General features: G+C 40.5%; 1 protein-coding gene and 1 long non-coding RNA gene across 2 annotated transcripts in view; one reads left to right on the plus strand and one right to left on the minus strand.

Moving 5' to 3' along the window:
- Positions 1-20643, minus strand: part of lats2 (large tumor suppressor kinase 2) — a 44048-nt gene extending 23405 nt beyond the window's left edge. Inside the window, exons 1-2 of the mRNA XM_034694008.1 lie at positions 20428-20643; positions 7195-7895 (exon numbers count right to left, since the gene is read on the minus strand). Of these exons, the coding sequence (XP_034549899.1) occupies positions 7195-7560 (366 nt within the window). The 5' untranslated portion in view covers positions 7561-7895; positions 20428-20643. The remainder of the gene's footprint in view (positions 1-7194; positions 7896-20427) is intronic.
- LOC117820284 lies at positions 18012-19855 on the plus strand. Its single transcript, XR_004632729.1, has 2 exons — positions 18012-18184; positions 18831-19855. It is a non-coding gene; the product is annotated as an uncharacterized LOC117820284 (long non-coding RNA).
- Positions 20644-22040: the final 1397 nt, after the last annotated feature.

The raw sequence follows: 22040 nt of genomic DNA on the forward strand, positions 1-22040 counted from the left end.
TGTTAGCTTTATCGTTACATAAACACCGCAGTGTTCTCCTGCTCACACGTCGAAGACTTTAATATGCTTAGCCTGCATCAGATTCCTTCCTGGCTGCAGTCTGTACAGTACAAACTTACGGATACACTAACAGGCCTGTGGAGATGCCTGAGAATCGAAGGGAAGGAAAACACCCCTCCTTCCCTTCATTTCCTTTCTTCCCCTGTCATCTCCATGCGTGGCATGCATCCCCCCCCCCCTCCACCCCCACCTCCGTTCCCCCTCCAAAACATTTCCTCCTTTAAAAAAAAATGATTATGTAACGAGCCACATTGCTCTGTAATTAGCAGCTGGAAAAGATGGGAGAGACTAAGTGGAGCAGGAAGATGAGGTTAGCTGATAAGAGTCAGGGCGTTCTCCAGGAGAGAAGAAGAGAATATGTGAGGGGTGTCCAAAGATGTAACCCCAATCCTGATCTGCACCCCAAATCCAAAGCACTGAACTCTAATGGACTTCAGAGACGTAAGGTGTCCAGTGTGTGAGTCTGTGAGGGGTACAAACATGTGGAATGGGACACATGACGCACCATCCTCATATTGCAGCATTAAGTAAGAGATGATGTAAAGTGAACAGGTGGTTATGCAAGTTAGAAATCACAACAGGGTGAGCAAGAGCCGGTGCAAAGCAGAGGACAGGATCTTGCTCCACTGTTCCCTCTCAGAGATGGTTTGGGTCCGGCAGCTCTTCACTCACTGTCATTATTTCCTGACTCTGAGACGACACTCACATTTTTGCCACAGTGTCAACAGGCAGTGGTGAAATTTGTAAAGCATTAAAAGTTAGAAAATGTTTTGTTTTTCAATCCTGTGTAAATATTCAGTGATTACTACTACAGCTGTTTCAAGTGTTTGATTCTGATTGGTCGTTTCATAAGAACAGTCTGTTATTTCTCCATAGCAGACTCTGGATTCTTTGGGTTGGAATCGGCTACACCCAACATGCTAGCTCTGCTAGTGTTTTTAAAAGTAAACTTAAGACTTACCTTTTTAATCTGGCTTTAATTTGGAGTTATTTATTTTTAGCCCTGGGCTACTTTATTAAAATCTAGTTTTAACAACATTTATTTATCTCATTTATTTATTGTATTTATCTGATTTGTTTCACTTTATCTGATTTTTAATTTAGCTTTTTACTATTCCTTAATTTTTAAATTTTACTGTACTGATTTGATTTGATTTTTTAATGTTTTTTTAGTTTTTTTTTTATGATTATTTATTTTATTATTATACCCATTTCTGTTGTTTTCTGTCCCTCATTTGTTTTATGAAGCACTTTGGGCTCCATGCTTGAATGTATGGAAGGTGCTGTATAAATAAAAATGAGTTGAGTTGATAACAAACCCATGACAAGATAATTGCAAACGTCTGATGCCAGATAAAGTGATTTAAGTTGACTTGCAGTTATTTTCTGCTGAGCCTGGCAGATTTCGGATTTTTTGAGACTAGTAAGAATTTTGCAAAGAAAATAAATGCAGAGATATTCAGAACGCTGTTTCACTCGAAATATCTTGATTTAAGAATATTGACACAATTATACATGCACAATTAATTCCAAGTGCAGAAAACTAGCTACTCAGCTGTGGTGCTCTGTGGTTGCTGCAGACTGTGTTTCAAGTAATGGGGATTTTCTTGCTGGAGATTTGACTGCATGAGTCTGCAGAGCAGTAGAGAAGTAATACAGTAGCTGGTCAAAGGCCTGATTTGGAAGTTGTGACTAGTTTTTGCTGTGGATCCTACACACTGTGCTCATCATTTTTTAATTTTGCAAGACTCTGACAGATTTTTTGGCTTTTACAGTTCTAATGTTGTGTTAGGAGGCCTACCAGTTAGCGCTAAGTTGATGGAATTATCTAATCAAATCAAATCACACGAAATCATTACACATTTCAATGAATCATCCCTGAGTCAAATCGTAGCTCGTGTATGGAGATTCAGATCTGATCATCTTGTTAAAGAAGAGATGCAAACCTCTATGAGACACTGTTTTCTGCATAATGTGTTCTGTTACATAAGTTTTAGATAACTCCCAGAGTTTTCCTCTGAGATCTCATTTAAACTGAACTACATTACTAATTCATTCACTGTATAAAGTCAATGAATGAAAACAGGGATTCAAATTGTGCATTCCTGTAAGAGTGGAGCAAACAAACATATTTATTTACACTCAGGGGGACAAAGACCCTGACGAGGCAGAGACAAAGGAGGAGGAGGAGAGGCGACATGATGGGTGGAGACTCCACTGTAGCAGAAGGAACTGGTCCACCCTGCTGCCATTGAATGTTCACTTCCTGTTTGTATTGACGGGACCCAAACCGCTCTGGTGCACTCACAATGGTGACAGTGGTGGAGGTCAACTCGCCGGCAGGAAAACCAAGGAAGTGGCTGCAAATGTTGCCGACAAATTTGGAGAGAATGTGAATGAAGAGTTAAAGATTGGAGACGACCAAAGGGACCGCTTCAGATGTTCAAAGTGCCAAATCACCCAATTAAAGGGTTTTGGATTTGATTCAGGGTCAACATGGAGTCAAAAATAAACAAACAGGACACAGAGCGATGCTTTGCTGTGAGACAACAACCAACAAACGGTGCGTTATTGTGTGTGATAAGTTTGTCTCTGCCTGCAGCCTCTCCCTGCAGGGGCAGCCTCATAACTCCGGGGCCGGTGGGAGGATTTCTTCATGGATCTGTGCATGGGCTTGAGCTGAGCATTCTTCACATGCCGAGCTCCATCACAGGGCCGTCCTCCAGCCCGTTAACCACTGCCGCACCAAATCCAAACAGGACCGGCGGCATTTTGTGAGGACATGCTGTGATTGAGTTATTCGGCTAATTCGCCTCCAAAACCTGCTTCTTTCACTTTACTGAGCGGGTCTTTATAAAGAATGCTTTCAGCAGCTCCTGAGAGGGAAGGTAACGAATACCAAGACTGAAGAAAGATTCATTCAAGAGTCATTTTGGATGCATGGTGAAACGAAAGCATTTAGACACCTTACAACTGAATGTCTTGAATATAAATCTGACTTCCAGTGGATCACTCCAGGATCACACTCAGAACAATGCAAAAGTTTTTGCATTGTTGTTATTGGAGAATTGAAAATGTCCTTAGTTTGAGTCTTAAAGCAACAATGTCACTCTGCCACGGGTGCAATGATTGTTTACTAAAATACTAATCTATGTATCTATATATATTGCTGCACATACTGCACATTTATTTCTTAAATATCCATGACTCATACAATTATATGAATCATATATTACATCACTTTAAGCTTTAAATGTTATGCACATTCATATCTATAAAGCTCTTTATTTCTGCATTCATCTACTTTATCTATAACAATGTGTCTATATAATCTATCTAAATATGGATTAATCCCCTTGCTGGGATCCAGAGGAATCATGGTTGGAATCTCAGATTATCTCATGATCAGATGTGATGAAGTACGATACGATATGATAAGATTAAGGTTGCAAAGGGGTGGAAAGTTTCCAGTAAATTTCCGGAAAGTTTCTGGTAAATTTCTACAGAAAGTTAAACTGGGGAATTTTGGAAATATTCCAAATTTGAAATTATGTGAATTAACTGGGAATTGAGGGTAATTTAATGGAAAAGTATCATATCCAAGCATAAATATTTGTTTTGTTCTAAGCAGACATCCATCCAAAAGAATACAATTTAAACAGATTTATTATTTCATTGAAGAACAAAATATGAATGTTGAGGTAAATATTACTCACCCCCTGACCCTACCCATTCAAAAATTAACAAAAATGCAATCCCATCAAAGTCCCATTCAAAATTTTAAATGAAAAGAGCAGCTCTCCCTCCATCAAGTACCATTAAAAATGTTAAATTAAAAGAGCCCCTCTCCCTCCAAACAAGTACCATTCAAAATGTTAAATTAAAAGAGCCCCTCTCCCTCCAAACAAGTACCATTCAAAATGTTAAATTAAAAGAGCCGCTCTCTCTCCAAAAAAGTCCCATTCAAAATGTTAAATTAAAAGAGCCCCCTCTCCCTCCAACAAAGTCCCATTCAAAATGTTAAATTAAAAGAGCCGCTCACCCTCCAACAAAGTCCCATTCAAAATATTAAATTAAAAGAGCCGCTCTCCCTCCAACAAAGTCCCATTCAAAATGTTAAATTAAAAGAGCCGCTCTCTCTCCAAACAAGTACCATTCAAAATGTTAAATTAAAAGAGCCGCTATCCCTCCAAACAAGTCCCATTCAAAATGTTAAATTAAAAGAGCCGCTCTCCCTCCAAACAATTACCATTCAAAATGTTAAATTAAAAGAGCCGCTCTCCCTCCAAACAAGTCCCATTCAAAATGTTAAATTAAAAGAGCTGCTCTCCCTCCAAACAAGTCCCATTCAAAATGTTAAATTAAAAGTGCATGTAGGGGGCGTGGTCTCAATAGCCCTGCAGTAAGCAGTGTGCTATGTGCATGTGATTGAGGAATAGCATATACATTCAACTGTACTTGAATGAAATCTGGTTGTTTTAGTCAGGATTATGCTAAAATATATTTTCCCCAACTATATTTAAGTTCCCTATTAAGAGCCAACCTTCAATTTAGTAAATTCCTGTTTATTCCCATAAATTCTTGTGAATTCCCATGCAAAAGTTTCCGACTTTGAAAATTCCCGGAATTTTGCAACCCTAGATAAGATACAATACATCGCAAAGCTACGTGACCTAATGCAATGCAATACGATGCTATGAAATTTGTTACAATGTAATAAGATATACTATAACATGATGCGATATGCAATATGCCATTAGGGATGTCCCGATCCGGATCTCAACTATCGGATTGGAGACGATCTGGATGATTTTTTAATTGATCAGTGATCGGCATTTGAGCCGATCAGGCAACCGAGCGTGTTTCAGTCCTGCTATGTTCTCTGTCTTGCATCCGGATGCTGCCATTGTGAATCACACACTGTCTCGTGAGTGTTGCGTTCAGAGCAGCCTTGGATTTTAGCATGCTGTAATGCATGCACACCAGTTTTGTGGGTCTCATACAGCAGAGATGTAGAACAGATTGATCAATGCTAGCTGGATTAAGTTGAATGGAATAAACATAAGACATATTTTAGTTTTTTTTAAACTACTTATTTTTGTTAGAGGAAAAAAAACAAACAGTGTGCAGCTCAACTCTCTTCATCAAAATCTGATTATTGGGACATGGACAGATTCATAAACCTGACCCCTTACTGCAGAAGTTAACTCAGACTGTAAATTCAGAGGTCGGTCTGAAAGGTTCAAAGAGCCTGAGGAGAATAACGCTGCGGTCTGATGATGAGGTCCAAATCTTCAACTCAAAGGAGAGTGAAGTGACCCCTGCTTAACAGCATCCACATGACACTGTGACTCTGTGATTTCTGAGGCTGAAGGTTAAACATGTGAAGGAGGCCCTCGCTCTTCCTCGTCTGATGGCGCTCGCATTCCTCAAACCGGACCGAGGGAGTGAACACTCAACAGCCCACTCTGGAAACCCACCTGATGTTTCAACACACCAACGCTCGGGCCTGCGTTATGTAACCACGGCGAAGTACACTTGGCAGCAGAGGCTTGTATTGTGCTGCGTATGAGAGCCTGGGGCACTCCTGACTGCTTTCATTAAGGATTCCTGACTGAAGGAGGCAGAGCGGCTTCAAGACATCCGAGTGAAGTGGAGTTTACAGAAACAGAGCAACACTTGCCAAGACGACTAACATGTCCGTGCACCGTGTTAGCACCAGCCAGAGACACCCAGAGCTGTGCTTTCTGCAGAATGTCTCACACAAGAGGAGAGGAAGAATGTGTGATGGTGCAACATATGGAACTACAAACACAGAGAGAAGAAGAATGGAGATAAAAAAATCAACGGCAATGATAACCAAATCTTACAGCCAAATTCCACCAGATCCGTCTCAGATCCATCACAAAACCAGATCTGATAGGTTTCTATTCTAGTCAATTTGTTAACTTCCACTGGATCTGCTTTGTGTCTCTGATCCAGCAGGTCGGAGCCCTCTGGATCAGATACACAAGACTTCTATGTTTGCAGGATGCAGGAGCACGATGCATCAATCTCAACAGAGCAGATGGAGCGGGACAGGAAGTCAGGCTTCACCAAAACAAAATGAAAACATCCGGTTAATTTTCAGAATAAAACACTCTGTGTTATCACCAGATCGTATTGCACTTAACTACAACAACAAACCAAAGTCATGATGAGCGGAGCCAGGCCTGGAGTCAACAGGTCAGAGGTTTTCAGAGGACCAGAAAGACAACATGGATGAGGAGAGGAGGAGGAGAATCCTTGATTCAGGGGTTAACAGCAGGGGAAAACCTCGGTCACATGACTCCAGCTGTGCAACCGGTGGGTGTTGACGGACATAAGAGCACAGAGCGGACACAGATCTGCTGGAAGTCCCATGTTATGAATCATGATCCCACATCTTACTGCCACTGTTTCAGATGAGGGTCCACTAAATGTCATTCAATAACACCACCAGAGGCCTCGACAGCTTCTGATTTCTGCAGCACTTTTCTGCAGAAGCATCCAACTTAAGATCACAAATTACTGTGTCTGACATTGTACCCCGCCTCTGGGACTTTCTTCATCCTCCTCATAAGATTCCCTGCTGTAGCTTTTCTGTTGTGACTGCTCATCCACCTCAATGAGTTCTACCTCCTCCAACTTAAGATCACTCACCCCATGTATAAAAACTCGACTTAAAACTTGAAAGTAGTTGACTGGAAATGTTTGAATGTGTGTTGCAGAGCTGGGCGTAATGGAAAACTCTGATGTGAATGCATGAATCTTCCAGGTAAAATATGAGACTTCTGTTTGGCTCTGTTGTCAGATAAAGTAAAATCCTTGTATCGAGCAAGCAAATCTGATGCATCCAACATAATCCTGAGTTGTGTGAAGCCCCCAAATCCCCAATTTCAATAAAAATTCAGTTCAAGCACCTTCTGTTTCTAGGAATTCATAAAATTATATAATACAGCTTTTCAAAGAAATGCTAATTTCAGAAAATGTTTGAGAAAGTGTTGATTTGAGTTTTGGTTTTCTGGCTAATCTGGTTTAAATTCTGCTAATCTAATATTTCATGCACCACAAAGAAACGTACGATTCAAAGCACACACTCTCTCAGCGACTCACCTGATCACAGCCGGCGTTCACAAGCTCCTGCAGCATCTGCCGGTTCACCTCCCCGGCTCCTGCAGGGTGTCCTGACCCAGAAGAGGGGCCAGACTCGTTGGCAAAAGGCATGAGGGACTTCCTGATTTCCCTCAGGGCGTTCTGGTAGTTGTTGAACTTCTGCGGGGGTCGGAGCTGCGGCTGGCGGCTGGCTGTGTCTTTTCCGCTCTTGCAGTCGGCCCCTCTGCCGCCCTCGGTCCTGGAGCTGCCCCCATGGAGGGCCTGGCTCACCAGCTTGGCCGGCTGCTTCAGGCCCTCCTTGATCTCCTGAAGCCTTTGGCGTGTGTTGCCCACATAGGGGGCAGCGGGGAAAGTTTTGGGCCTCATGGCCTCAGTGCCCAGAGCAGGCACCTACTCTAAAAGGGAAACACACACACACTCACTGGGACTCACTCCCTCCCAAAGATTCCTTTCAAGTTGGCTGACCTAAATAGAGAAAGAGTCCAGGAGCACAGAGTCCTCCTCCTCGGTGTCCCTCAGTATTTTGTTTGTCTCTTTGTGTTTGTGATTCCTGCTGATGCTGGCGGGCCGATGGAGGTGAGGTGTGGTACTACAGGCATTCCATGGTGTGGCTTTCAAGGCTCAGGTTCCAGCTTATTCCAGGAAATGCAGCCGGTCACGTGGGCACCGCGCAGCCAAACCATGATGCTGCCAATCTCCGCCTGTGGAGGAAGGGATGGAGTTAGAGCATGGAGACTGTGGTCATGCATGGTGCGCATGTTTTTCTTATTTTCTAAAATTAAAAACAAGCAACGGGAAGCTTAAGTCCTGAGAACAGGAGAGCCAGGCTTTTAATTTAAGAGAGGGAAGATGGAGACGTGAAGAAGGAATGCTGAGAGCTCATTGGAGAGGACACAGCTAAGAAGGTATACATGAGGTCAGGTATCTAATAACAACAACCACACAACATGAGTTACATGTTTTTAACTAGAGGAAGATCATACCTATTGTCTTAACATGATATGGATATTGATATTTAATGCTGCCAGTATCCTGATAATCAGAGAGGGCTTATCATGTATGAAAACCATAGACTGTATAAATAATGGACGTAGTATCCGTGACGTCACCGATCTGCTCCTGAGCGCTGCTTTGAAGCCAATCGGCGGCGGCAGCCATATTGGAAATGCTGAACTCAACCAGGCAGAGTGTGACAGAAAGAGGCGGGGTTTGAGCCATTTGTTCCCGCCTGTCAATCAAGTCAGTCATGTCCTTATTTGGGCAAAAACACGTAATCTAAATATCTTCTGAACCGTAGCGTTAGAAAAAAATTCACCCCCCCCACAGTGTGTGCCGATAGAGAGATTAGCTACGTACTCCGAAGCTGTTTTTTGAACCAGGCTGTAAACATGTTTATTTCTGCTGTAAAGATTGTCTTCTTTGAATGGGTGTGTATGTGGTTTCCTGTGTTTCTGCAGGCAGCCTCTAGTGGACACTCGATGAATTGCAGTTTATAAAACTTCCCCATGGGCTTCATATTTTGAGACCGGAAGGTTGCCGCTTGATGAAAACATTCATTTGTTGAGATAACAGTTCATAAAATTGTCCTTAAAGCTGCTGTTGGTAGTCGTGATATAAACATCAGTTTGGAGAGAGATTTTAAATTTCAACACTACACTACCCCACCAGATTTCCCCTACTTCTCGTGCTTGTTCCATAAGGAAGTATGGCTTCCCAGCCAATCAGGACAACCTAGTAGGGTCCGCCACTCGACCAATCAGGACAGAGGGTAGAAGTGTAGCTATGATTGGTCCGTGATAATGGGAATGAAGGGGTATAATAACATTGCTTGATACAAAGGCATTGGAAAACACAGAGATTTGGCCATAATCTCAAATTACTTCAATTACTGATGAGTACTGGTGAGTATTCTGACTTTTTTTCCCAAACCCTGCTGAAAAAAAGAATAGTTTTTTTACCCCATTCCTACCAACTGCACCTTTAAGTGCCTATCAGACATTTTCTTAACACTTTATTTAAAAGGAAATAATAAGACCTTCCCTTTGAAGTGCTTTGGGTTGAAAAAGTAACCATATTTATAGCAGACAGGCTTTCTGGGGGGCTGCGAGCTGAGCTGCAGCACATATAATTCTTGCTTTCTCCAATTTTCATGAATGTGTTTTCTTAAACTAAGGGCCTACAAATCTGGAGATGTCTTGTCTTCTTCAAAACAAACTGACCCGATCATTAAATCTATAAAACCTCTTGATAAAACAGCTCCTCATTTTTGGGGTTTAAAACATCCTAATCTTTTAAAGGTAAGCAGCTTTATTCTTTTTTTCACTTTGGTTCCCCTGGATAAATTTGTTTAGTCACACACTTTCTTTAACAGGAGTTCAAACGAGGTTTGTGGTGAGAAAATGGGCGTGAACTTCACAGAAAGAGGGTTTTATTGTGTTTCTGATTCACCACTTCAGATGTGGATGAATTGATCATCCATTATGAGGCATTTTAAGAAATCCCTTGAGGTGCCGGTTTAGCTGAGTGGTTAAATAGTGTGTCTGATATCAAGAGACTATGATCCTTAGATGCAGTGGTTGCATGTCCCCCCTCACTCTTCCCCCACAACACTCCCCGTCTCTCTTCAGCTGTCCTATTAATAAAGGCATAAAAAGGTCCTAAAAAAAGATCCGGCTTCACATAAAACCCCAGGAATTGCAAACATCACATGGATCCAGTATGAGGCTGGCATGACCTGGACGTCTAGAAGTCAGATTCCAGAGATTAGTAGCTCAGTTGTAGAACTGGTGCATACCTAATGCATCATTCAGGACTGCGAGGGGTCATAATACACCACCTGCCCCCCCCCACACACACACACTCCGTCAATGCATAGCTGTGGTTGCAAAATCCGCCCCTGTCACTGCATACTTCAGCTACGTGGTCATAGGTAAACACCCCAGTGAGAGCGCAGAGCTCCAGCATGGGGTCAAAACAAGTCAGCAGCCCTCCCATCCTGCCCCGGCCTCCCCGGCCTGCGACGCTCCCCTGTGATCTGACATGTAACACCGTTTGACCGCCTTATCTGGAGGAACATAGCCCACATTCTGACACAACGGTGTTACTCCTGCAGGGCAGATGGGATGACGTGTGAAATCAATGCACATGTTTCTGTCGGGAGCTTCACGTGAGGAGTGAGGAGCTGGGAAACACTCGCACCTAAAGTGACACAATGAGGTACGAGGTGTTTGGAGAGACGACGCAGAAAACAAATGCTCTTAAGGGTCAATCGGCCTGAACGATGGATTGTGAGGCGTGCAACATTCAAGGTTTTTGTTCAATCTTTATGTTAAGTGTGAATCACTATGTCCCCGTCTGCGCCCTCATAAAGCTGGGGTTGGTAGTCAGATATAGATCCACTTTTTGTTAAACTGGTTAAAATTATCTTTATGTCCTGATGGCAATCAATACATAATGTGTTCTTTAAAAAGAGCTGCTATCTACAGCCGGAGTAAACCTGGGAAAACACCAACCAATCCCTGCCATCAGGAGCCAACTTATGAAACCAATCAGATCCCGTCCTGCCGTTCTGCCCGCCTCCTGCAAAGCGTACATTTCCTGTTTGTTTGTGATTTTAACTTTCACTATGAGAATGTTTTGGTGTTTTCTTACGGCTGAGTGAGACATGAGTTGACGTCGTGCAAAACACAAACCATGTGCTGAGGACCGGTTTGGAATCAGTCACCATCATATCGGCGCTTGTGCATGTGAGCGGGGGCGTCGTTTTGGAGGAGTGGTTAGACGGAGACCTAAGGAAATGCTACATTCAAATTCATGCTAGTTTTCCGTGACTACCAACCCTAGCTTTAAGCCTGATTTATACTTCTGCGTCAACCCTACACAGCATTGGTCGACATGGACATGAGCCCTACATACTTGTGCGTCAATGTGTCCGTGTCGCAATGCTCTGCCGAAACACTAGAGGGCATTGTGGTCTCTTTGATAGTCGAGTCGCCTGTTTCTAGCCCCTGCTACGTTTTCTGTTAGCACTTTCACAGCCAATTTGAGTGTATTATGGTAATTTAGAGCTGATACATGTTGTTGTTTATCATACAGGAATGCTTACAGGGGACCAATCACAGGGCTTATGAACCATGTCGATTTGACCGTAGTTACATTTTGGAGAAGGCGCGTTTCGGCTACGTGCGTCGGCCTCTGCACAGGAATTGAGGTTACGCCGTCGATTCAGCTAGTATAAACCAGGCTTTACAATCAAGTCCTATCAGATGCACTTTAATGCATCACAGGAAATACAAACTCACTTTAACCCATCGTAACTAGATCTCCATTTTCTAGATTAAAATATGACCAAACTACGCCGTGATTCGAGATGCCAGCTAGTAATTCTGGTGCCGACTAGCGAGGGTGACGCTGTGTTATTGTCCAGTCGACTTATTGGGCACATCCTTTTTTTACCTACCATTCTTGTACAGTTCACTGGCTAGCTTAGCTTGTTGAAGCTCAAATGCAATGTACAGAAACAGACCAGAAAGCCATCTGATGACTGAATGGGCTCAGGACAAGAAGCCACAGATACCAGTGTTTATATCAGAGTATTTATGTGTTGATTGCCGCAGGGATGTAGAGACAGTTTCAACAAATACAACAACATAAAATCCTAAAATAAATCCCCACATGAGCTTTTATTCATCTGTTGTAGTAACTTATCCAATGAGGGACTTTGCACATGATTAGAGGTCAGGATAGATTTGTTTTTGCATTGATTTTTCAACAAGTAGTGGTCTGCTCTTGTTTTCCTTTCTTTACATTTGTCACGACTCTGTAACCTCCTGGCACTACATCTTGAGAGAAGTCCCAGGACCTGGCAGACCGGCTGGTTTCCTGTCCAAATAAAAGTATCCTCAGCCAGAGTGGATTTCTGTTTGGCTGTCAGGTGAAGTCTGAGCTCCAGATACCAAACTGGGTTGTTTCCTTCGCTGACAAAAAGCCAGACACAGTCATCCTGGCAGGTTCTGACATGGCTGCGGTTTTACAATCTTGTCTGCTATTCAAACTTTTTGTTAAGCAATCAACATTTAATTGATCTGGTTGTATTTCATAAAGTGTTACTGACAGATAGATCAGTAAAAGAATCTCAGGACCTTCAATTACTCTAGCCACAAATATCCTGACGCAAGAAAATAATTTATAACTTGGAAGGAGTTTCTAAATCTTATACTTCATCTGTCGGGACATATTTCCTGACCACATGCACGCTGGGTTCGACTGTTTTAGACATCTGGGTCAATCAAAGCTTAATAAAGAGATATAGATTCAACTCTCTCCAGACAATGTAGCAGTGCTGTTGCTATTAAAAGCAGCCAGCCAATCAGAATCAAGTATTTTATGTTGCTGTGTGCCAAAGGAAGAATTCTGGAACTATTAGTCATCCAGAGCTGCTAAGCATTAAGGGCCTGTGTCCACTAGCAGCGTTTTTGAGGCCTTTTTATAAACAAAACCAACAATTCAGTGTTTTCATCACTCAGCAAAAACAACAACTTCAGCTGTTTTTTGGTGTCTCAGCAATCACAGCCCACGCAGCTGAAATTAGTTCACCGACCTGTCAATTTCATTTCTCTCTTACCGACCAATTAAAATCAAGAAGAGGTGGGACTTCTGATATGCTAGTCTTTTTGTTACGGTCATATTTCTAAACATGATTTACATTAGCTAGCACAGGTAAGCCACTGAAGCTAGTCATTGTAAATAGCTTGTGGCTAAAAATTGGCATTGTAATGAAATAAACAGCAAGTGGCAGGATAATGTGCAAGAGAGCAGTGGATATTTTTTCCTCTCAGTCAAGTAAAGCAGCTCACAAGGGTTTTATGTAAATGTCACTACCAAGCAAGACATCTTTCTAAATGTAGCAACACTTAAATGTGGAAAAAAATGCTCTTAAATTCATCAGCACTGCAAGCCCCCCAAAAACCGCTGCTAGTGGACACAGGCCCTTATGCTAATTCTCCTCTACCTCAAACTATTTTTTAAAGCTAAATGAAACAGAACTTGTGAGCATGTGTGAACAAAAACAGCTGAAAAGTTTTCCCAACGTTATCTCAGAGTAACATTTTCTGAGAGTTAAAGTGACCCAATGTGAGAATATAACAAGGGATATTTATTTATATCATGTGACCGGTGTGAACCCAGAAGAGGGACTCGAAACGGGATGAATAAATCCGTTTTCAAGATGTCTGCACATCCAGAACTTAATTTCTAGAAACTTCCAGGAGTGCACATGTGAAAGAAGCTGCACAGAAGTTGTAATCTATCAACTTTTCTTCTCTTTCTGTGTTAACTTTGCATAAATTGTAAATTTTTACAGTTTTGAGCCACACTTCTAGATTAACTTGTTGATAGAAAAAGGTCTATTAAAGCTCAAATAAATTGTAGCATTGACAGTTATCTATCATGCTAAACTGAATTTTAGCAGCACATGACTTCTCATGATTTAAGTCAATAACCTTTAAACAGAGACTTGATGTATCATCTCATTTCCAGTAGAGATTTACTCATATTATTTCATTTCCCAGTAATGATATCTAGACTGAAATATGTGCAAATAAAATGACATGTTATTGGTGGAACATTCATTCTAGCACTGATTGATTTAGCTAGTTTTGGCTAGCTTTACACTACCCACAATAAGTTCTGGTATCATACTGGTGCACTGACTTGTGTAACCAGTAATACCTTAATACCAACTCTTATTTCTAGGAGACTCTACATATGACGAGGAAAACTGAGAACATCATGGCAACAAAGTTTGAGTGAGAATGTTCGTTGAGAAAAGATAAACAGTTACAGATGTGAGACTTAATGTACTTGTTCTTATCTATTCAGAGACAATGTTCTCAGTCATATCACCCACAGTCGTTTCCCAGTATAACTGCAGAGGAGCACTGGGACTGACACAGTCACACCAAAGTAACCAAACATAAGGAGCCCTTGAACTACTTCCCCACCCGCCTCCTTCCTGGCAAACTTCATCCCTTTGGGCAATTTCTAAGAAGGACACAGGCCTCCCTGTTTGTTCAGATAAATCTTTTTTTTATGGACAAAAACATTTTTTTCAGTTTCGTATGTTTGAGGCCGGCGGGGCGGGCAGGGACGTGGATGCCTAGCTACATAAATGTTGCCCCATCTCTGGAGATCTCTCGCCTCCATTCCTGCGATGCTTTAGGCGCCGTGTCCGACCGATGAGCATTCCATTCCACAAGTAACTACAAGTAAGCTCATACCACTGCTGAATCATGGGACAGTCTACGGTGACCAAAATAAACCAAAAACAAGAATTATGGAGGGTCATGTCTGGAAACTGGCTGGAGGGAGGGTGTGGGAGCGGGTCCAGCCTTAAAACAGAACCAGAGGAGGAATCTCTGAAGGCTCGGAGACACCCGGCATGCTTTCAGACTTAACCTCAACCTTCATCAATACAGACCTCAGATTATCTGGTTTGATCTGGCTCTCACCTCTGACTCATAATGGGACCACACACTGTGTGAGAATGAGCAGCTTTCAATCAATCAATCATGCTTTATTTATAGATCACCTTTCATACAATCAGATGCAGTAATGGATTTAGAATAGAGACTAATGCACACCATTTGCAATCAAATTTACATAAATAAAACAGAATAAATGGAAATAGTTAAGAAATAAGTAAATGTGTGTGTTGTTGTTTTATTTTATTTTATTCTATTTTATTTTATTCTTTGTTTTTGTTTTGGGTTCCTTTTTCCCCCTCTCTTCTCCTCTGTTTTCTCTCTCTTCAGAACTGTATAAATGTGTCCTTCCATGTTTTGTAATGTTTGTACTTGTTAGTATGTCTGTATCGACTTCATGTCACACTAATTGGTGAATTCTAATTCTAATTTTTTTTTTTTAAGTTTAAAAAAAAAGAAATAAGTAAATAAAAGATAAACATGACGAGTAGAGACAATAAAAAAAGTAAAGATAAAAGTCTAAGATAAATAAAAGCACTAAAATTGCAATACAAAAAAGGAATAAAATAATAAAAATTGCAAAAATATTTAAAAAAATTTGCACCAAAAGAACAAACTCAGGGGGATTTTATACTGTCTACATTTGTATAGGATAAGTTAATCTGAAAAATCTGAAAGATAATGTTTTTATTTGGACAATTTCTCCAAAACTCCCCTCAAAAAATAAGAGGTGATGCACAGATTGTAAAAATCAGGGCTGATACCTGCGTCAGTTTTCAATAATCTATAAGACTTGATGTTTACTTTGTTGTTAGTAGAGCCTCTCCTCTAAAATGTCACTTCAGTATGTCTTACAAAGTTCCTGATCTTTCTCAGAGCTGGTGTAATATTCCCACACTAATGCCATTTTCTGTCATTGACCACAAAAAACAAATCACAGTTCTGTCTGCTCAATAAATAAACATCTCCTCTTCCAGGTAAAGTAGCTCTCAGCTTCAAACTGATGTGACAAAACGGATAAACATCAACTACTGATGATGGCACATTATTGGCGAAGGACCAATGTCTGTCATCCATAAAAATAAGTTGCCTTACAGAGAAAGAAGAGGACTCAGATGTTTCATACATGTTCAGGTAAATGACACGTATATGAAAGTCAAAGCCTCCAAGTAACCATCAAAGACATTTTTAACTGCACCAAATGGAAGTAGAGATGCACGATATTGGATTTTCCCATTGTTTGTTATGCCGATATTGGCCAATACTGATATACACCTTTTCTTCACTGTAGAGGACACTACCTCTACTACCTCTCATTGTGACGGTCTGTTTGTTTTATAAACAGACATAAAACAACACAAACTACATTTGATTCTACCAGAAATTATTCATCTTGTTCAGAAGCTGCAGTTCATCGAGCGTCCACTAGAGGCTGGCTGCAGAAACACCAGAGACCACATACACACCAACTCAAAGAGGATGATCTTTACAGCAGAAATAAACATGTTTACAGCCTGGTTCAAAAGATGAGTGTAGTCTGGATAGCTCATTTCTCAATCGGCACACACTGAACGGGGGTGAATTCAAAGATACTGAGATTAAGATTCTTCCAATGAGAGGCCCAGCTGACTTGATTGACAGGCAGAGCACTGTAGCTGTTGGCTAGGAGGCTCAAAGCCCGCCTCTTTACGTCACACTCGCTCGACAGCAGCAATATGGCTGCCGCCGATGATTGGCCTCAAAACAGCTCTTCAGAAACAGATGAGTGACGTCACGGATACTACGTCCATTATCTATACAGTCTATGTTTTGAAGCTTATAGCTGGCAGACTGTTTTAATGCATCACCTTATAGACTGAAAATGTCACACCAGCCGACACAGATAATTAACTTTTTAAGCTTTTGCCAGCCAATCGCTCCATCATGCCTCCCCAGATGGAAGGAATCAAAACACTCTTTAGAAAACAGACGTTCATATTTAATAAATAATAACTGATGGGGGTTATACAGCACTTTCCTAAGCACTCAAAGTGGCTTCACATGAAGTGTTAAAAATAACAATAAAATAAGTAGATACAAATAAAAGAAACGTTTGTCACATTTAGGGATGGGTGCCGAATTCGGTACTTTTATAGGTACCGACCGAATTCCGTCGGTGCTACCGAATACCGACTCACGTAAAACCAAACGGTACCATGTTTCGGTACCTGAACGCATCCCTGTGACTGTGAGGGAGTGGAAGAGGAGGTGATTTTCCATACTTTCGCACCAAGCGGCAAAGTCCGGTCTCAAACGATGAAGCCAATGCGGAAGTGATATAAACTGCAATACATCGAAAATCCGCTTGAGGCTGGCTGTAGAAACACCGGAAACCACATAGATATGAATGGGAAAAAGACGATCTTTGCAGCATTAATAAACATGTTTACAGCCTGGTTCAAAAAACGGCTTCGCCTACAACGCTAATCTCTCTAATGGCACACACTGTACGGGGGGTGAATTTTTTTCTAACGTGACGGTTAAGAAGATATTAATATTATGAGTTTTGCCCAAATAAGGACATGACTGACGTGATCCCGGTCGGGAACACACAGCCATTGGCTAAGAGACTCACACTACGTCACACTCTGCCTAGTTGAGTTCTGCATTACCAATATGGCTGCTGCAGTCGATTTGCTTCAAAACAGCTCTTAGGAACAGATGGGTGACGTCCCGGATACTACGTCCATATTTAATACAGTCAATGTTTCGCCCTGTAATAAAGTCAGACTGACCGGGTGGACGTCTCTGCTCCAAGCGGCCAACTCCGGTCTCAAACGATGAAGCCGATGCGGAAGTGATATAAACTGCAATACATCGAAAAAACCGCTTGAGGCTGGCTGCAGAAGCACCGGAAACCACATTGATATGAATGGGAAAAAGACGATCTTTGCAGCATTAATAAACATGTTTACAGCCTGGTTCAAAAAACGGCTTGGCCCTACAACGCTAATCTCTCTAATGGCACACACTGTACGGGGGGTGAATTTTTTTGTAACGTGATTGTTAAGAAGATATTAAGATTATGAGTTTTGCCCAAATAAGGACATGACTGACGTGACTCCCGGTTGGGAACACACAGCCATTGGCTAAGAGACTCACACTACGTCACACTCTGCCTAGTTGAGTTCCGCATTACTAATATGGCTGCTGCCGTCGATTTGCTTCAAAACAGCTCTTAGGAACAGATGGGTGACGTCACGGATACTACGTCCATATTTTATACAGTTTATGTTTCGCCCTGTAATAAAGTCAGACTGACTGGGTGGACGTCTCTGCTCTCTGCTCTCTGCATCTGCGCGGGAGCGCGCCAAACGGAGCCTGCAGCTGACGGGCGCGCGCACTCACCGCGACGCAGAACTTCATGAGGATGAAGTTTATTTTCTACAGTCTATGGTTGAGACTGACTCTCTCGCTCCGACTACCTAACCCCGTTTATAACCGTTCCTGTGCGCGTGAATGCCCAACAAGTAAGTTGTGTGTCTGTTATTATACAGAGACGGAGAACTGACTCTTTCCCGTCCGCAGGCGTTCACTTGTGTTCATTGATAAACTCCCGAAAGAGCAATTAGACGCCACGAGCACGTGTCAGCTAATACATCTAATCACCTATATAATCCTGTTTCTGTTCATTCATGTTAAATTGAATAAATATGTTAAATTAAACAAATTTGAGATTTTTTTTTTATTATTAATATTTATTACTACATAAAAACACAAAAGTACCGAAAATTGGTAACGTTGAGTACCGGTACCGATTCCCAGGTACCGGGTATCGGTACCGTACCGGTTCAAATGTGAAAGGTACCCATCCCTAGTCACATTAGCTTAAAAACCTTATTTATATTTCCTTGTGTGTTCAAGAAGAGTACCTCTAATTTTAAGACATCTCAGCTGCATTAAACACAGGTTTCTACCTCAGCTTCATTCTGGTATTCTAAGGTATCAAGCAATAATTTGTTTTTCTCCATAATAACCAAATGTAACCACCTCTAATCAATCAAATGTGTTCTGAGATCTTCATCAGAGCGTCAATTAAGCTTCTCCCCAGATAATATCTCACTCTTTTACTTGTTTTGAGAGTCTGAATGAGGATGTTTCTGCTGTATTTGACAGACAAAAGGAGAGAAAGCAGCTTCCTTCAGGGCAGCTGTGCAGCGTGTGTTGCCTAAAGCAGCTCTGATGGAGAGGATGGAGGAGAAGCTTGGAGCACAGACGGCCTCAGCTACCTTTAATCCACATTTCATGTGTACAAACAAAGAGAACAGAGGATGTTAAATCACAGATTCACAATCGTCTGTTTGCACTTCCTCAGAAGTATAAAGTCACATTTCTTCTTCTTCTTCTTCTTCTGCGGCCTCACTCGGCATCCAAAACACGTCTTGTGAAATCCACAGGTGACGTCACGGACACTGTACCAGCATTGTTCTGCAGTCTGTGGAGCTCAGTGATCTCCGGAATCAGACACACATGCACATCAAATCAGACCCAGGCCTTCCCTTTGGCACAGCAGCACACACATCAGAGCCAGGGTTTACATCTGGGGCTGCCTCATCCCAAATATCTCTGCTATCATGTCACCTGATGAAGTGTTTTGTTTTCAGAGGAACGGTAACCTGGTGGTTTTTAACATACATCACACAACAAAGCATGCATGCATCTGTGTGTTGTCCTGCAGATTAAACCCAGCTGTGCAGCCTGTGATACCTGACCACACTGTCTGTTTATAAAAGGCTTGATTGTTTCTTAAATGTGACCTCCCACCTCAGGGAACTCACAATCAGACATCAGACGCACAACATGTCAGCTGCAGCAGCGTTCAGGTGAGCTGCAGACAAACACACACCTGATCTGAGGAGTGGATTAAACTGCTAGTGAGTACATGTTAAGTGTGTCAGGTGGACGGAGTAGGTGTGTTTGTGGGTAGTCGTAGTCGTAGTAGTAGTAATAGTAGCACACCTGAATGAAACACATGGCTGCATCAGTGCCAAACTATGCAGGCCTTTAGGCTTGGGAGTGAAAATCAGACATTCAAAACAAAGAATCTGACTTTTCCTTTGCTGTGTCACCCACAGGAGTTCTGATACTTCCTCTGCATGTTGCCAGGTGTGGAAATTAAACACACATAATCATTTAAATGTTGATTTTGAAGGCAGTCTTTCTCACTTACAAGAGTTATGCATGGAGGGCTGCTTCAGAAATCAGCTGTGTGTTTAGAACCAGCACCTGAGAGACTCCTGGCCCCCTTTCTATCACATTCACAGAGCTGTGGCCCCCCTTTGAGGTCCAGAGAATCCAGATCTGCTGCACACTTCACCATGTTATACTGCTTTAATCATTCTTTTCTGTTTATATTGATTCTTTGAATTTGTGCAAAGCTTTTAAACAGTTCCAAAATGGTGCCTGAGCAGTGTACAGTCTCTGCCTGGGGGCCCCTGGACATTGAACGCGTCCTGTGGCCTTCCTCCTCACTGTACCCAGGCAGAGAGAGGAGCAGCACCAGAACATTAGAACATTCCTCTGCAGGAAGACTTTCAGGGAGAGTCCTGTGAGCTCTGAAGAGGCTCACATATAAAGGAGGAGAGGGAGGGGAAGTTTAAAGTACTTTTTCTTTTGTTTCTCTCACTTCACAACCCCCTTACAGAAGTTTTTCAAGTCGTGGAAATAAGTCCCAGCACCACTCCCCTCCCCAGAAAAGTAACTCTGAACTCACCATGTGATAGAAGGAGCGAGAAGAGCTCAGAGTGGAGGGTAAGATCCGGACAGACAGCAGAGGTTAAAGTCCTACAGAGCTCGGAGGAGACGGAGGAGACGGAGGGACGGGGTAAATATGATGAAATGAGCCTCCATTTTCTCCGCAGACTGCAGCAGGAGCAGAAAGGAGCACAAAGTTGGACACTCGCTGCATTGTTAACATTCCACAGGTCACGTGACGGACCGACGAACGTCAGCACTGCTGCAAAGATCGTCTCTTGAAAAGATGACTCACTCTGTGCTGAGAAAAAACACTGACACTTTAGAAGAGGATTAACTGTTAGTTATATATAAGTGTAATTATTGTTATAATAATATAATGACCGTACATATTATTATTATTATTATTATTATTATTATTTACTATTATAATTGTTATAATTATTATAATTATTATTTACTAATATAATTATAATTATAATAATTATTATTATAATTATTATTATTATTATTTACTATTATAATAAGAATTATAATAATAATTATTATAATTATTATTTACTATAATAATTATTATAATTATTGTAATTATTATTTACTATTATAATTATAATTATAATAATAATTATTATAATTATTATTATTATAATTATTGTTGATATAATAGAATAAAATAAAATAGATTGTACTTCATTCAATAGTATATTATAATTATTATAATTATTATAATTATTATAATTATTATTTACTATTATAATTATAATTATAATAATTATTATTATAATTATTATTATTATTATTATTATTATTATTTACTATTATAATAAGAATTATAATAATAATTATTATAATTATTATTTACTATAATAATTATTATAATTATTGTAATTATTATTTACTATTATAATTATAATTATAATAATAATTATTATAATTATTATTATTATAATTATTGTTGATATAATAGAATAAAATAAAATAGATTGTACTTCATTCAATAGTATATTATAATTATTATAATTATTATAATTATTATAATTATTATAATTATTATTTACTATTATAATTATAATTATAATAATAATTATTATAATTATTGTAATTATTATTTACTATTATAATTATAATTATAGTAATAATAATTATAATTATTATAATTATAATTATTGTTGATATAATAGAATAAAATAAAATAGATTGTACTTCATTCAATAGTAATTATATTACCGGTGTGTTTATATGTGTCCAGTGTGTTCATATGTGGGATGAGGTGCACCATTGTTGTGAGGCTGGGTGGATGTTTATTGTTTATTGTGGTTATACATGTATTCCTGTACAGAGGTGGCAACAAATCTCCAAATAAAGATCTATCTCATGAGAATAATAATATTTTTTATAATTGTGCATTATTATAATTATTGTATTTGTTTTTTTTTTACTTTGCTTTGGCAATAACTAAACTGTTCGTGCAAATAAAGCGATGTGGATGGTAATTTAGTCCATATCTACAAGTTCTGAAAGCTTTCTGTTTTTATGCCCCTAAACTCTAAACTCTCTGCCTCTGGACATCAGAACGGTGAGCTGCTTTTAATCTGGCCTACGGAAGAGTAGAAAGAAATTAAGGTGCAATGT

Source organism: Notolabrus celidotus, chromosome 10 (assembly GCF_009762535.1).
Source record: "Notolabrus celidotus isolate fNotCel1 chromosome 10, fNotCel1.pri, whole genome shotgun sequence".
Taxonomy (NCBI): Eukaryota; Metazoa; Chordata; class Actinopteri; order Labriformes; family Labridae; genus Notolabrus; species Notolabrus celidotus.